The 13,736-nt window shown below is 45.5% G+C and overlaps 1 protein-coding gene across 1 annotated transcript in view; it reads left to right on the top strand.

The window, feature by feature from the left end:
- Positions 1 to 12,768, top strand: part of LOC104541578 (pseudouridine-metabolizing bifunctional protein C1861.05-like) — a 22,654-nt gene extending 9,886 nt beyond the window's left edge. The window contains exons 11-18 of the mRNA XM_010185675.1: positions 2,785 to 2,851; positions 4,000 to 4,094; positions 5,587 to 5,715; positions 7,197 to 7,311; positions 8,107 to 8,244; positions 8,929 to 9,095; positions 9,535 to 9,623; positions 12,475 to 12,768. Coding sequence (XP_010183977.1) covers positions 2,785 to 2,851; positions 4,000 to 4,094; positions 5,587 to 5,715; positions 7,197 to 7,311; positions 8,107 to 8,244; positions 8,929 to 9,095; positions 9,535 to 9,623; positions 12,475 to 12,670 — 996 coding nt within the window. The 3' untranslated portion in view covers positions 12,671 to 12,768. The remainder of the gene's footprint in view (positions 1 to 2,784; positions 2,852 to 3,999; positions 4,095 to 5,586; positions 5,716 to 7,196; positions 7,312 to 8,106; positions 8,245 to 8,928; positions 9,096 to 9,534; positions 9,624 to 12,474) is intronic.
- The last annotated feature ends 968 nt before the right edge of the window (positions 12,769 to 13,736 follow it).

Genomic DNA, 13,736 nt, shown 5'->3' with positions numbered 1-13,736 from the left:
TCCTGCTGAGAGCTGCTGTGGTTAGTCACAGAAGAAATGACACCCCCAACAGCATAGCTTTGTTTAGGCTTTTAAAGACAGAATTTTTTTTCCAAAGAGCTCAGCACCCAGCAGGTCCCTCCCTTATACACACTGAATTTGTTGCAGAGCATTGCACTCACACCTCATTCTGTCCCAATTAGCAAGAAAGCAGCTGCATTCTGTCCTGGTTGTAATTCCCACATGGCTTTCAAGGCTATCCAGGAGCCAAGTGCTTTATAAGTAACTATCTGACCTGCAGAGAAGGGTGCACAGTCTCGCTCAGGGAAAGGTGCTAGAAGCAGCATTACTGTTGTAACTCCCATGATACTCAGAAGCTGAGTAGAATCTCATTTTTACATTAGGAATTCAAGTCTCTTAGGAAATGGAAGAAGATCCCAGAGACTCTCTCAATCCCCTGAAACATTGCCAAAAAGCATCAGTTCAACCTTATTTCAGATCACCTCATTTCATCACCACTATTTTCATCTACATTCTTTCCTCTCAGCCAGTCCCACCTGAACACAACATAGATGAGATACCCAAGGGCCACTCAGATTTGGAGTTACCAGCTGAGCTGGCAAGGTGCAATGAGAGTAATTTCTTTTTCTTCAAAATCAGGCTGCTAGTTTCTTTCTCGCTGCACCCACTTGCTACTCTAAAGAGACATTTAGCATCGTCATTTCTTTAAGGCCCTATGGGGTTGTACAACAGCAGAGGTCACCCACAGCTGGGTCCCCAAGCAGGAGGCTGGTACATCTGCTGCTAAGGCAAAGCTTGGCATAAAAACCTTGAAACTCTGTCTTTGGGATGTGCTAGGGACTAAAAGAGAAGATCACCATGCCAGACAAGGAGAGGAGCTCATGAGTATTTTCAACATTCCTGCAGGCATCAGTTTTGAAAAACAGATAGTGGAACTGCATAAAGCAGAGTTTATGTTCATCACTGATGGCAGTTAGTACCCTCTTTTGATGTTGAAACAGGGGCCAGTGTTCAAAGCCATGTTGTTTGACTTCCCTAAACAAGCATCCTAGCTTTTACTTTGGTGTAGGTTTTGTTGTTTGGTTGGTGGTTGTTTTTTTTCCCATGGCTGCCTCCATTATGGCTAGTAAGCTTCAGAGTTGAAATAGCCAAGCTCAATGCTTTGGAAATCTGCAGCACTCAACAGGAGACAGTTGCAGATGGTAATACACTCATTTGTGGCAGTGCCATTGGCAATTCCCAGGGAGCGTAAGCAAATGTAATAAAGAGACTTTTGGGTTAATGAGGAGTGACAAGTAGTGGAAAGATGGACAGAGGCCATAGGTTGCTTATATACAGGCAGCTCTGCTCAGGTGGCCTGAGCAGTTCAGGGCTTGGAGAACTGCCAGACAGAAAAGCAAAAGCATCCAGAATTAGCACCAAGACTTACAGACTACAGAACTGGGGAGAGACACAGGAAACAAAAACAGCCTGGAGGTCAGAAGACAGTAATAAAAAGCATGTTTAGATGGGAGAGCAACCTCTTACAGTTGTAGGGCTGGATGCAGAAGAAAGCATTGCGTGCAAAGGACAGATGTGCAGCTTTGCACGGGGGAAGAGTAGGGGTCCCTGGGGAGCTTCAGTATAAGTTTTGAGAATGTCCAAGTACAGTGATGGGTTGGAGGCAGAATATTTCTTACTGTGAGATGGTAATACATTTATTTGTTTAGGATAGATAATGGTGTTTACAAGCAAGAAAAATGAGTATGTGCAGGAGTATTCTGGTGCACCCAGGCTAACATGGGGCAGATGCATCTGGGCCAGGAGCTGCTGCATATGGACATGCACACACTTTGGTGGTTGCCACCCAAACACTCAACACGCTCTTGAAAGCTCCAAATTATCCAGAACTGTGAAGATCATTATGACCACCAGTGGCAAGCTGTCTTCAGAAAATGGAAAGTATATTTCAGGATGTTATGAAACAAGAGCTTTAACATCATTTGATAGTCAGATAAAGCCCAAATTTATCTGAGCACTTACTGATGTAATTCTTATGATGCAAGATTCAGAAGGTAGAGGAGATAGGTGAGGGATTGCCTGTGTTCTGACAATTTAGCTGTTTGTGACAGACTGACAGATGGACAGAGGAGTGGAAGGCAGAGGCAATAAAAAGGAGAAGCTGATAACCACAGAGGTGAAAAAGAAGGGTATTTTTGATGAGGGGATATGTTTGGGAAGAAAGAAGTGGATCAAAAAGTATTTAGACACTGAAACATATCCTTCCATGAATAAAGAACAGAGGCAGTATAGGCAAAGGAAACAAATCTCATTTTATCTTCAAACCAAAAAAACCCCCAAAGCCCAACAAAGCAAAACCAAACAAACTGCTTAAGGAGGGGAGCTAAGTGGCCTGGAAAGCAGCTGCAGAGCCCATCAGGTCTAGGTCAGCAGCTGAGTCCCAGTGCTTTTGTGAGCAGGTAAATTCAGAGGCCTGCTCATATTGACTGAAACACTCATTAGCATTGTTCTAAGAGGTCTTAGCAAATAAGACCTCTTAGCAATGTGTGGGGAGATCATCAGATCTCTCCTCCTAGGAAGCGGACCATTGTCATCAAGGCTGAAGTCTGTAGATGGCTGTAGTAGTTCGTACTGCCCTCAGTCTGGTAGCTAGATGCCTTCTGCTCCTTCTAATTGCTGACCTATACTTCAGCAACATCAACGTCACTTCACATGCTAACGGAGAAGTAGCATCTATGCCAAGCAGCCCTCCCAGTTATGCTAATTAAGAATTTATTCTTCCAGGGTGGTGGGCAAACGAACGCTGGAAGAGTGACACGAACTTTTGGCGGCGTTGGAAGAAACTTGGCAGGTGCCTAGTGCTTGGGTTTGCCTGTGGGTGCATGCCAGATGTGATTTGTCCTTTGGTATTCCTTCAGCAGCAGGAGCCCTTGAACGCTGTTAAGATCTGGGATACTTCAGGTGATATAGCAGTGGGCAGAGTGCCTGGAAAAGGCAAGGGCTATTCCAAGAAATGAGAGGGGAGAGAGCTGGTATCAGGAAAAGAAAGGTCCTCAAATATGAAGTTAACTAGCCTATAGCACAGTGACTCCAAATCAAAGTTAAATAAGAACCAGTGACTCCAGTGACTGCTGAACAGCCTGGCCCTCAGCGTTGAATTATTGCCAGGTTGTAGTTGCAATGGAAGTACGTCTTGAGCAAGAATTTGAAAAGAATAAGCTTATTCAGTGGTGGTCATCCACGCACCATGAACAAGAGGAAATGGGGCACAGAAATTACTGTAGAAGAAAAAGGGCTACAGTCTTTTGGAACAGGAAAGGATCACACTGTACCTGGTACTCCACCACAAGGAACAGCAGACCAGTGTTTGGCAATTGAAATTAGCAAGGCCAGATTACAAAATTATTTTAGGATTATTCCAGCTTTTTGACCTTTCCCAAATATTCCTAACACAAATCTACTATCACTTCAGATCACAAATGAATAAGTTTGAGGAAAAAAATGCCACCCATGCCATCCACTGAGGTGTAATCTGTGGTAACTTCAAGAGAGAGAAGGAAGAGTTCCCCATGAATCCGTTCAGATTCAGTGGTTCTAGTAAGATAGTGTGGTGGGAACAGCAGCGTGAGAAGGCCAGCAGCAGGAAAGGCCATGTACAGAAGCACTGTGGGAAAGCCCACATGCCTGCGATGGTAAAGGAGATGATGTCAGGAAAATGCAGATGTTTCTTTCCCCTTCTCTTTTCCTCCAGTCCCAGATGTTCCAAAAAATCCACAGACTTCAGAGTGCTGGTGCAGTAGGCAGACATAGATCACCCCACTCAACCCCAGCAGCTGTGGCTGAGTTTCATCTTGAACATCCTTCTAGATAAGGACTGATGGACATTAAGTTTTCCAGGAGAGGACTTTCCTACAGATGCTCATCCTGCCTAAGCTGTCACTGTGTTCACAGTACTCTGATGGATTTATTAATAATTTTTTGTTTCCATTTGCTTTTTAGACTGCTTAAGCCGTCTGGGACAGAATCCTCTCTTTCTATCAGCCGTGGGGAAGGATGAACATTCAGAGTCCATCCTGCACTACTGTCATCACATGGTATGTTGCATAGTAGTGGCACCTCAGAAGCATAGAAGTGATGACGTTGCATAGAGGGAAAAGTCTTCTCAACCCTGGCAGACATAAGCACCACCTTCCATCAGGCTAAAAGTAGGAATAATTCAATGCTTCTTTAGTTATAGGCAATTAGAGGGCAAGGAGCCACCCCCCTAAAACACAGGCTAGATGTAGGTACCATCTGGAGTCTGAACCATGGGGTCTAAATTCAGCTCCAGGGAGTGGTGCTTGAAGTAAAAAGAGAGGTAAATCAGGAGGAATCATGAAAACTTGTAGGAAGGCTTAAGCACAGCCAGAAATACACAGAGCCTGACCCTGAGGATAGACAAAGCAATGCCAAAATCAACCTGGTTTGGATAAAGCACAAGACAGACAGAACTTGGAACTGGAAGCCCAAGCTGGACACCTATCAGGTTCAGAGAAGTAGGGTCCTCTGCATAGTTGCATACATCCCTAACTGCACACCAGAGGAATACCTGTCTTCAGCAGCAGCTTGTCCACCAAGATCAGGGAACCAGGAGAAGCAGAAGCTCACCAGGGGCAGCAGGGCAGAGCCTCACCAGTCCCAGGCAGGGAACAAAGCAGACCAAAGGAGCAACTCCAACCCAAGACCCCTCTATGGTAAAGAGGCAGGGCTGAGGGCAAGCCAGGGGTGTGGGTGGAGATCCCAGGTGAGGCTGATCAGGGCTATTAAGGCCTGTTAGTGCCCTCAGGGCTCTGGTATACAAACAAAATAGGTGGGGCCTTAGTTCTGGCTACTTGAGCAACTCAGTAAATAAAGCAATGAGAACATGAACTCTTATTTATAAAGGCTTCACAGCAGCAGGTCCATAATCCCTTCTCTACCCTACACAGCACAGTTTGTGCCATTGAAGTGAGCAGTCTTCCAAGGGAAGGTGGACTTGCTGGCCAACTGCCAAGCAATCCTTACCTGTAACAAAACACGTTACCATCAGTGTTGGAAAGGACCCTTTCCTAAAAACCTCTAACTTCCTTGTGAACTACAGAGAGCTTTAAAACTGCTCTCAAAATCGGGCTGTGGGGTCAGTGAGGTGGCTAACATAACCACTAGCTGGAATATGCCACCAAAACATGCCAGCATGTCGGCAGGCCATCAATGTGTCATGCAAGCCTTGGGACTGGATGGCTAGAGCAGGTGGGGCTGCAGACCACTTTTCAATTACGACAAAGACATAACCTATGGAACTGCACAGCAGAGACCTGTCACTCTCACTTATTAAATTATTTCTTTGACCTGTGGCGTTTATTACATTGTAAATATTAAAAAATATCCATCTGCCAGCTCTGTCTAGACTGAAATACCTCTGAAATGTTGCTCATCTTACACGTGAAGGGAGGTTGAGGAGAGAACAGCAAACTGGGCTACTGATCAGGTGGGCACAGAGAAAGAATGAGCCAAGTGTGGCAGAGAAGAGAAACCTGCTCCATGTATTAACTGTCCTCCCTGTTTTAGGACATGAGTGCCATCCTTCAGCTGGAGGGGAAGCGCACAGCCACTTACTGTGCTGTGATCACCAGTGCTGGGGAGCTCAGCGTCGGATTGGGAGATATGGACATCCACCACCAGATAACAGAGCAATATGTATGCATACCATCTGATTTGTAAGCTTTTTCTTATGAGAAGAAGTGTGAATGTGTGACAAAAGGCAACTGGTGAAGCTGTGCAAGGAGGGAGTGGATGTGCAGAGAGAACTTGGAAAATCCTAAAGTTAACCCCAGACATTGGCCACTGAGATAGCAGGATGGCAAGCTACCAGAGCTCTCTGTTGCTGCTGACCCAGATGGAGCTTCTCTCTGTCTCTGCTTTATACAGTATCACTGCTTCTATCATCCCATGACATGTAGGCTTCACTAAGTAGTCTCAAATAACCTATAATTTTTGACACCTTAAAGACAGTGATAAATCCAATCCACCTGCAGAAATGGTATTTCCCTTTTTAGGGGGACACAAAAACAGGTGGGCACAACACTAGTTAAAGCAAGTTTTCCTGTTCCATCCCCTCCCCACCAATCCCTGTTGTTTGTACATGTTGAGTTGTATCAACAGGCACTGCTGTTCAGCACATCCACACCTTCAAAACATCAGGGCTAATGGAAACAGTGATTAAGGACTGATTTACTGAAAGTCCCATCACTGCACCCTCCTTCCCTACTCATTCTTTTGTCTACAGAACAATAGCCTGTGCTTCATGACTGACAGCAACATGAAAGCTAAGTGCAATTTACTTACCAGTGGGATCCCCATGAGGTGGAAACTTCCTAGGAAAAAATATGGTCATTGCTCCCACTTTCATCCCCACCCTGCCTCTCCCAAGCCTTGGCACAGAAAACCATTACATGGCAGATTAATTCTGCTGAGCTTTATGATACAGCTGTGGCCAGTGAAAATTCTGAACCAATCTTCTGCTGCAAAGTGCATTCTGGCAGCCCTTCTTTCGACCAGGATTAGCAGAGACATGGGAGGGATGCTGCTTGAGTGCCTATAGCACTGGCCTGGCATTTGGGCAGTGGTGGAGCAGCCTCAGAGAGCTGCAGGAGGGAACGGCAGTTCTCCATGCTCCTGTTCCACTGTTCCTCATCCCTACATGATTCAGTAGGACCCAGGAATAAAACACTGTGATGAACAACCTGCCTCAGAAGGCATTGTACACAATGGACATCTGAATGACTTCCACAGCAAGAAAAGGCATAATAAAGCCAGGTGTGGCACAGGGAATCCTACAGTGACATTAATAGCAGCATTCTCTTTCTCTGTAGGTCTCTGACTGACCCAACGGTACCAAAGTAGTCTAGTGAGGACCAGCAACTGCCTTTCTCTGCTGAAGGGGTCCTGACAGTTGAGTCCAGCTCTGAATGACAGGGAACAGGGCAAAGAGAAGAAGGGAAGGAGAGGAGACAAATGGGAAAATCCATTTTCCTTAGGGAATCGCTATTTTAGGTTCACGCCTGCACCTAAAGGCTGCAATACGAGTGAAAATCCTACATCTCAAGTCTGAATAGCAATCATTTTGTTCCCCTGCAATGACTCAAGGTGTGTCTACTCTGTGTCCTGGATTTCACTAGGTGTCCCAGTTCAAGGAGAACCTGCGCCAGGCCCCGCTAGTTTGTATTGATGGAAATGTGCCTCTTTCCACTATTCAGTATGTCTGCCAACTAGCTAGAGAGCACCAGCTAGCAGGTAAGGAGAACTCACCCAGCTCTGGACCCGTAGCTCCTAACAATGTGTGTACCGAGACACTCTGTACACACTGAGCGCTTCTCACTGCTGCTTGATGGAGATACTCAGTTACTGTCTGATAGCTGTGTAACATTCTATGCATTGCTACTTTGATGCAAATGGACGAAACAATTTTGCTTTCTCTGAGTTTTTCTCATTTTGCAGCTAAATTGCATTTCCTGTAGTAAAGGTGCTATAGCCCTTGGGCACAGACAGAAAGCCAGGGAAAACTGCTTTCTTTGCCTCTCAAGGCAAGCACAGATGCCTGTGCTACTGCCAGTTTAAGCAGCAATATAGCTTGCTTCTCAGAATAAGTACTAATGCATCTTTTGAGATAATTTCTCTCCTACTTCCCATAAAATACATAACCCCCTCCCTTGGTATGCTGGGGACCCTTCACAAGGCTTTCTGAACCTTTAGAGTGATGTCTTCATATTTCAAAAGCAAATCCTGAAGAAGGAGACAATGTTCTTAAAACCTGACAGAGGCTCCAAAACCAGTTGAGTAACAAACCTGAAGTCTGATTATATCACTCCAGAGCCAGAAGCAACAGTGACACTGCTGAGCATTGGAAATAAAACCATGGGAGGCCCTGTCCCCAGCACGGGAGAAATAGTTATTTCAGTTTTTAATATGCTGTATATGTAACCCTGGTTGTGCAGATCATGCTATGCCTTCTGCACTACATCCTGCTCTGACACAGAGATGAACCGCTGATTAATTAATTAACTAACCAGTTGCAATGTTGTTTTGAAGTGTGTTATGAGCCAACAGATGAGAACAAGGCCTCTAAGCCGTTCCTCTCAGACAGCTGGAAAGCACTTACATACATTTCCCCCAACTTGCAAGAGCTAAGAGCAATAAATCGGACCCTTGGGAACCCTCTGCCAGCAGGTATTGAATACTCAGAAAGGTCAGTCACACTTTTAGATAACCCAAATAATAGAAAAGAGCACTTTCCTCCCTATCCCCCATTTCAAATAAACTGGGTTATAACACAGTGGGGACTCATAAGCACTCCTGGTATCTTCCACATTACAGCCATCTCTGCCTGGGTTGTACATCCCAGGCTGGACTGATAGTCTATCAAAGAGCACAGTAGGCCTGGGATGGCTCCTTGTCCAAAACCAGAGATCCCCTTTGCCTCACTTCATCATCAAAACAAGAACAATCCCTGTTTTGTAAACTTGTCTCCGAAGCACGATGCTCTGAGGGTACCTGTTCCAACAGTACCCTGCCTTTGCAGAACTGAAATACCCCACCACATGCAGGTGGAAGTCCAACAGCATTAAGACAAGGATGTCATACTTCAGGGCAGTTTTTTGCTCTCTTACGGACACACGTTTAGTCCCATGAAGGGTGATTCCCTCAGCATAGGATAGAGGTAGGGTGTGGAAGGCTAATGTTGGACAATTCCATGCTTCCCATGATTTAAAGAAAAAAAATCATATCAACCACATTTCAGAAGTGCTCATCAGTAGTAGCAGAGGTGCTCATCAATAGGCTGCCAGCTCATAAAAGGGCCCAGTGAAGGACCTTTAAAATGATATCACAGTTTTTCCTCCCTGCTCTTTGAAGAGCTGCCATCCAGGTTGGAGGATGTTGTCCAGACTGCAATGGCCCTGGCCCGCCCTTTGCTGGCCCACCTGCACTGTGTGGTGGTGACCCTTGGCCCTCATGGTGTCCTCCTGTGTGGCAAGAACCTGGGAGGCAGTGTCTCACTTTGTCCAGAAGCCCACAAACAGGTAAGGGCATGTAAGGCAAACTCTGAGCTCTCAGTCGCTTCTTTCTGGGACCATACAGCACCATTGCTATTTCTGGTGGCATGGCAGCAGTCCCGGAAAACATAACATCACTGCTGGCAAATGTACGTGCTTAGGGGGTGGAATACACAGCTCTGAAAGAAAATCAAGTTGTCTGTCCATATACTGCTGGCTCCTAGCAGCAGTGTTTACAGTCAGCTAGTTTTAAATGTGCTTACTGTGAATATTCATGAGCGCAAGCTTCATTTTCAGGAAGCTTAATTTAAATCGCTGATTTCTTTCAAAGTGTGAAAAAGGATTATTGCCTTGTTTTTTCCCCCTTCCTTTTTTTTGGCATCCATGCAGGTCTGGATGGCATCAGCCACACCAGACCTTATCAGCTTGGGCAATAACCACCAACGTCCCTCCTCTTCCCCTACAGACTGCTGCTGCCAGTCTCTGCGCCACCCACTACCCTGCCATCCACATCAGCAGGGAGGAGATAGTCAACGTCTCTGGCGCCGGTGACAGGTACATTGCTCACTGCTTTGTCTTCTCCAGCTAAACATGGAAGGGACATAATTGGACTTGTTTGAAATTCTGCTGCAAAGGCAAATGACATTCTGCTGCTTGAGGAACAGACACTAAGGACACAAAAACAGGACCAGTTACTGTGATCCCTTGCAAAGCTTGCTGAAAGTGTCCCCCTACGCATCTTGGAAGCCAGTCTTGCCATTATTAGTTTTGCTTTTCTGTAAGATCCAAGCCTTTCATGGCAATCTAGTATTTCTGAATTAGTCTGGGCTGAGCTGCTAAAAGCAAAGTAAACCACCTTACTTCAAAGCTGTCTTACTAACTAACAACTTTACTTCCACACTTCTACAGTGGAAGTGAGACTAAAAAATCTCCCTATAAAAGCATTTCATCAGGTTCTGCATTTACCTCTGGCCATAGCTCATGCTTCAAAAGAGCCTGCTGTATAATTCGCCTAGCTGTTCACATAACACTGTACATAGGAGGAAGAAATGACAGGTATTATTCCTAGCCCCACTGATCAATTCTCAGTCTGTCAGAGTAATATTTTATTATGCTCCTTGTTAACTTGTCAAACTATATGTAGTAGTCAGGGGTTTTTTTCTTCTTGCTTCATATGCAACTATAGTTGATTCTATCCTTTCATTGCCTTGGGCTACACCAAAAGGCTGTATGCGACAGATAATTCATTTTATTTTTCTATTCTCACATACCAATAACTGAACACAGCAACACTTCTTTTTTCTTTTATGAGTGGGCAGAATGAAAAGTCCTTTTTTCTGAAACTTACAGTGTCCTTAAAATTTGAGTTGGGATCAATGAATATCTTCTTGCCAAGCTAGTTAACTCACTTAACACCATGACACATTCCTCGTGTCCCAAAACACCTCCAAGATGAGTTGACTGCAACTGCAAGCTGATCTTCTCCAAAGAAGACCAAAGAAGTGGTGTTTGGATAACAGTAGATGAATGGGGGCTGGGAGGAACGTCACAGGGTCAGCCTGTCCTGAGGAAAGCTCAGCTTTGCTTTCTGCTTCCAGCAGATGTGCCCAATTTCTGCCAGCCCTTCCAGGGACACAGCCTCCTCTCTGCACCATCTGCTCCGTACTCAACTGCCCCTTTCCACAGGACATCTTTTTCTAGAGGCAAATGTAAACTAAACATCTTCTTTAGGGTTTCCTTTCCCTTTAAAAAGCTTAAGGGAAGAGCAAAGGTGAGAGACAGTGTGCCAAACACCACTGCCAAACACCTCCACTGAATTACACAGGAGAACTTTAAGTCTGTTTTTCCTTCCAACACTATCTGAAACCTAGGGGCATGTTACTTCTCCCATTGCTGAAGTAATATTGGTCTGGAAATCCCATTCCCCAGTGTCCCCAGATCTATGTGGGAATTTTCACAGTCCATCCAGGGATGTCCTTTCTGGTAACCCCAGCTGTTCCACTGAGCTGCAGAAATCCCTGTTCTATAGGGTGAGAGTGCCAAACAGGCTGGAAGTGCCAGGACCCTATGCTGACATACACACCATCTCCACTACATATAAACTGGCAAAGTTGCCCAAGCGCAGCCTGCTGGCACTTTCAAGGGACATTGCAGCACAGTATCACCCAGGGCTGTAACACATTCACAGCTCAGCCCCCGTGAACCCTCACACCCTTGAAGCACTGCCTGGGGGATGCTGCACACTCCAAAGCACTGATCCAGGGCACCACATGCCTCGCTTCGACCCTGGAGGTCTCCTACAACTCCGGAGATGCTGCCCAAGGAGCTTGCACATGTGCAGGGCACAACGTCTGTTTGCTCCTTGCACCTGGCTACCCTGACAACATAACACTGCGTGCCTGCACACAGCATTGCTAGGGGATGCTCCCCCAAATATTTACTCTGGAGCTGTTGAGAGATTGAATGGGTTATGGAAACTGTAATCTTCTGTGCCTTTGTTTAGGGTAAAAAGATGTTGAGGTAATTAGAGCACACACACAAAAATTTTATCTTTTTCCCTTCCCCATAGATTTGCTCTTTAATCCTCTTTGCTGTCATATTTTCCTGTGCTTGCTTCTTCTTCTCAGATGTCATTATCTTCTCCCTTCTCTTTCACGTCTCCTTTGTCCCTGCCTAGCTTCCAAGCATCATGACTATATTTAGCTATGAATAAGCAGTAGTTGTTCCCAGTCAATCACAGACACCACTCTGCATGTATCCATGCCTCAACAGAGGCAAAGTCATCTCCTCTCCTGATGGCCTCCTTGGTGCCTTGTGAGAACCTGTGGGCACCTGCTGTTGTTCCAAGCACTCATATAATTTTTACTGGAAAATCTCAAATGGAAAACCACAGCTAAAGTTTAAAAAAATCTGAATCTACAATCTCATTTTAGTGTTGGATTTCTTTTTCCAGCTGTGTCTGTTGCCCCACTCACATATATATGGAAAATTTACCTCGCTTCCCATCTGCCCCTTCCCAGTGAGGGACAGGAGGGAATGCAATGAGGCACCAAGTGACAAAATAACTAGAGAGCAAGGGAGAAATAGATTATTCTCTTCTGAGACTCCTTTTCTTTCTGGAAAACTGGAGGGAAAAAGAAAATGTGGTGAAATGGAAAAGTACCTCGACTTCTCAGATGAGAATCAAATAAAATCCAAATAATAGTACTATTTGTTACTCCAAATTTAAAAGTAAATATAAAGAAGCAAAACCTTTTCATTATAACCTCAGTGCTCCTGTGTGACATATTCTGCTTCTGTAAGTGTTGGTTTGGGTCCAAATGAATGCTCTTAGAAATGAACGGCCATGTTCCCGAGGTCAAAGCTGTTCCCCAGTGTTCAAAAGTGCCTTTCTTTCTCTCCACAGCCTAATGGCAGGAATCCTTGCAGGGATGCTTGCTAAACATGACACAGACACCTGTGTCCGGATGGGTCTGCTTGCTGCAAGCTTGTCTCTCTGTTCCTATGAGCCCATTTCCCCAGAAATCAGCACTTCCAGTGTCAGCCAGGAGCAAGTCAAGAGCAGGAGCTGGCCAGAGGTGAAGGTGTGGAAGATGGACTAGAGCACCATGGTTTTCTCATCCATCACCTCCTTGCGCTCCCAACATTGCTGTTTCCAGGAACTTGGCTATGTTTTGAGCTTCAAGCTCAAAAGCTGGCTGCTGACCAGAGGACTTAGACTTCTGGTGCACACTACCTTTTGGGAGGTGAAGTGTCAATGGAATGCATTTGGTGACAACTTGTATTGCACTCTTCATACTCACTCTGATCTGCTGTTGTTTCTTCTCCTTTATTTTTAATTTTTTTTAATGGGTTACATTAGCCACAGCAGAGATAAGAAGAACAGTGACCATGTGAGTTCATCCCTGGTCCACAGGGCAACACCTGCTGTGCAATTGCAAATGTCAAAATGATGTCTGAGGGAGGGCAAGAGAGAGAGAGGGTCCAACATATGTTTCAGGTACTGTGTCTGCAAAACAGCCTCCCTCTCCCTTACAGCCTTACACCAGCTGTGGTGTTCAAGTTCACCATAACAACATCCATACAAGAAAATACGTGTGTTTTTCTAGTACATCTTTGCTGTCTATACAGAGAATAACAGCAGCAGAAGTGTAGAAATCAGCTCTCTGGTCTCCTGCCTTCATTTTCTCACATCCAGCAGGGTGGGCTGGCAACTCACTACACCCTGCAGAGTCCTTCCTCCCACCAGGAGGATGCAGCACAGCAGGCAGGTCCACAGACACTTTTCACACTGGAAATCTGCCTTAGAGTGACCAGAGGCAGTGGAGGCAGTGGTGGTGCGACTGCTGCCCTGTTTCACCCAGTTCTTTAATTCAGAGCTACCTTCTGGCTGGAAAGGGTAATTGCATCCTACCCAAATGCTGTGTCTAAAGCCAGCACTGTCAGTCCTTCTATCAGCAGGCACACACAACAATTCTGAATGAAAAGCATCTTTCCTGCAGTCCCGTGCATGCACAAATATTGCTCTTTGGCAGGTGAGGAAGCAGAATACAGTGGAAAAAGGCTTTGAGGGTGACCCTCCCCACTAGTAAGTGGGGCTGAGAGGAAGTTATCCATCCTGATGTTCAGGGCTGTGACTACAATCTTTTGGCCAAGAAGGTGCTGAGA

Source organism: Mesitornis unicolor, unplaced genomic scaffold (genome assembly GCF_000695765.1).
Source record: "Mesitornis unicolor isolate BGI_N332 unplaced genomic scaffold, ASM69576v1 scaffold32565, whole genome shotgun sequence".
Lineage (NCBI taxonomy): Eukaryota > Metazoa > Chordata > Aves > Mesitornithiformes > Mesitornithidae > Mesitornis > Mesitornis unicolor.
This window is presented reverse-complemented; position numbering and strand designations above follow the sequence as displayed.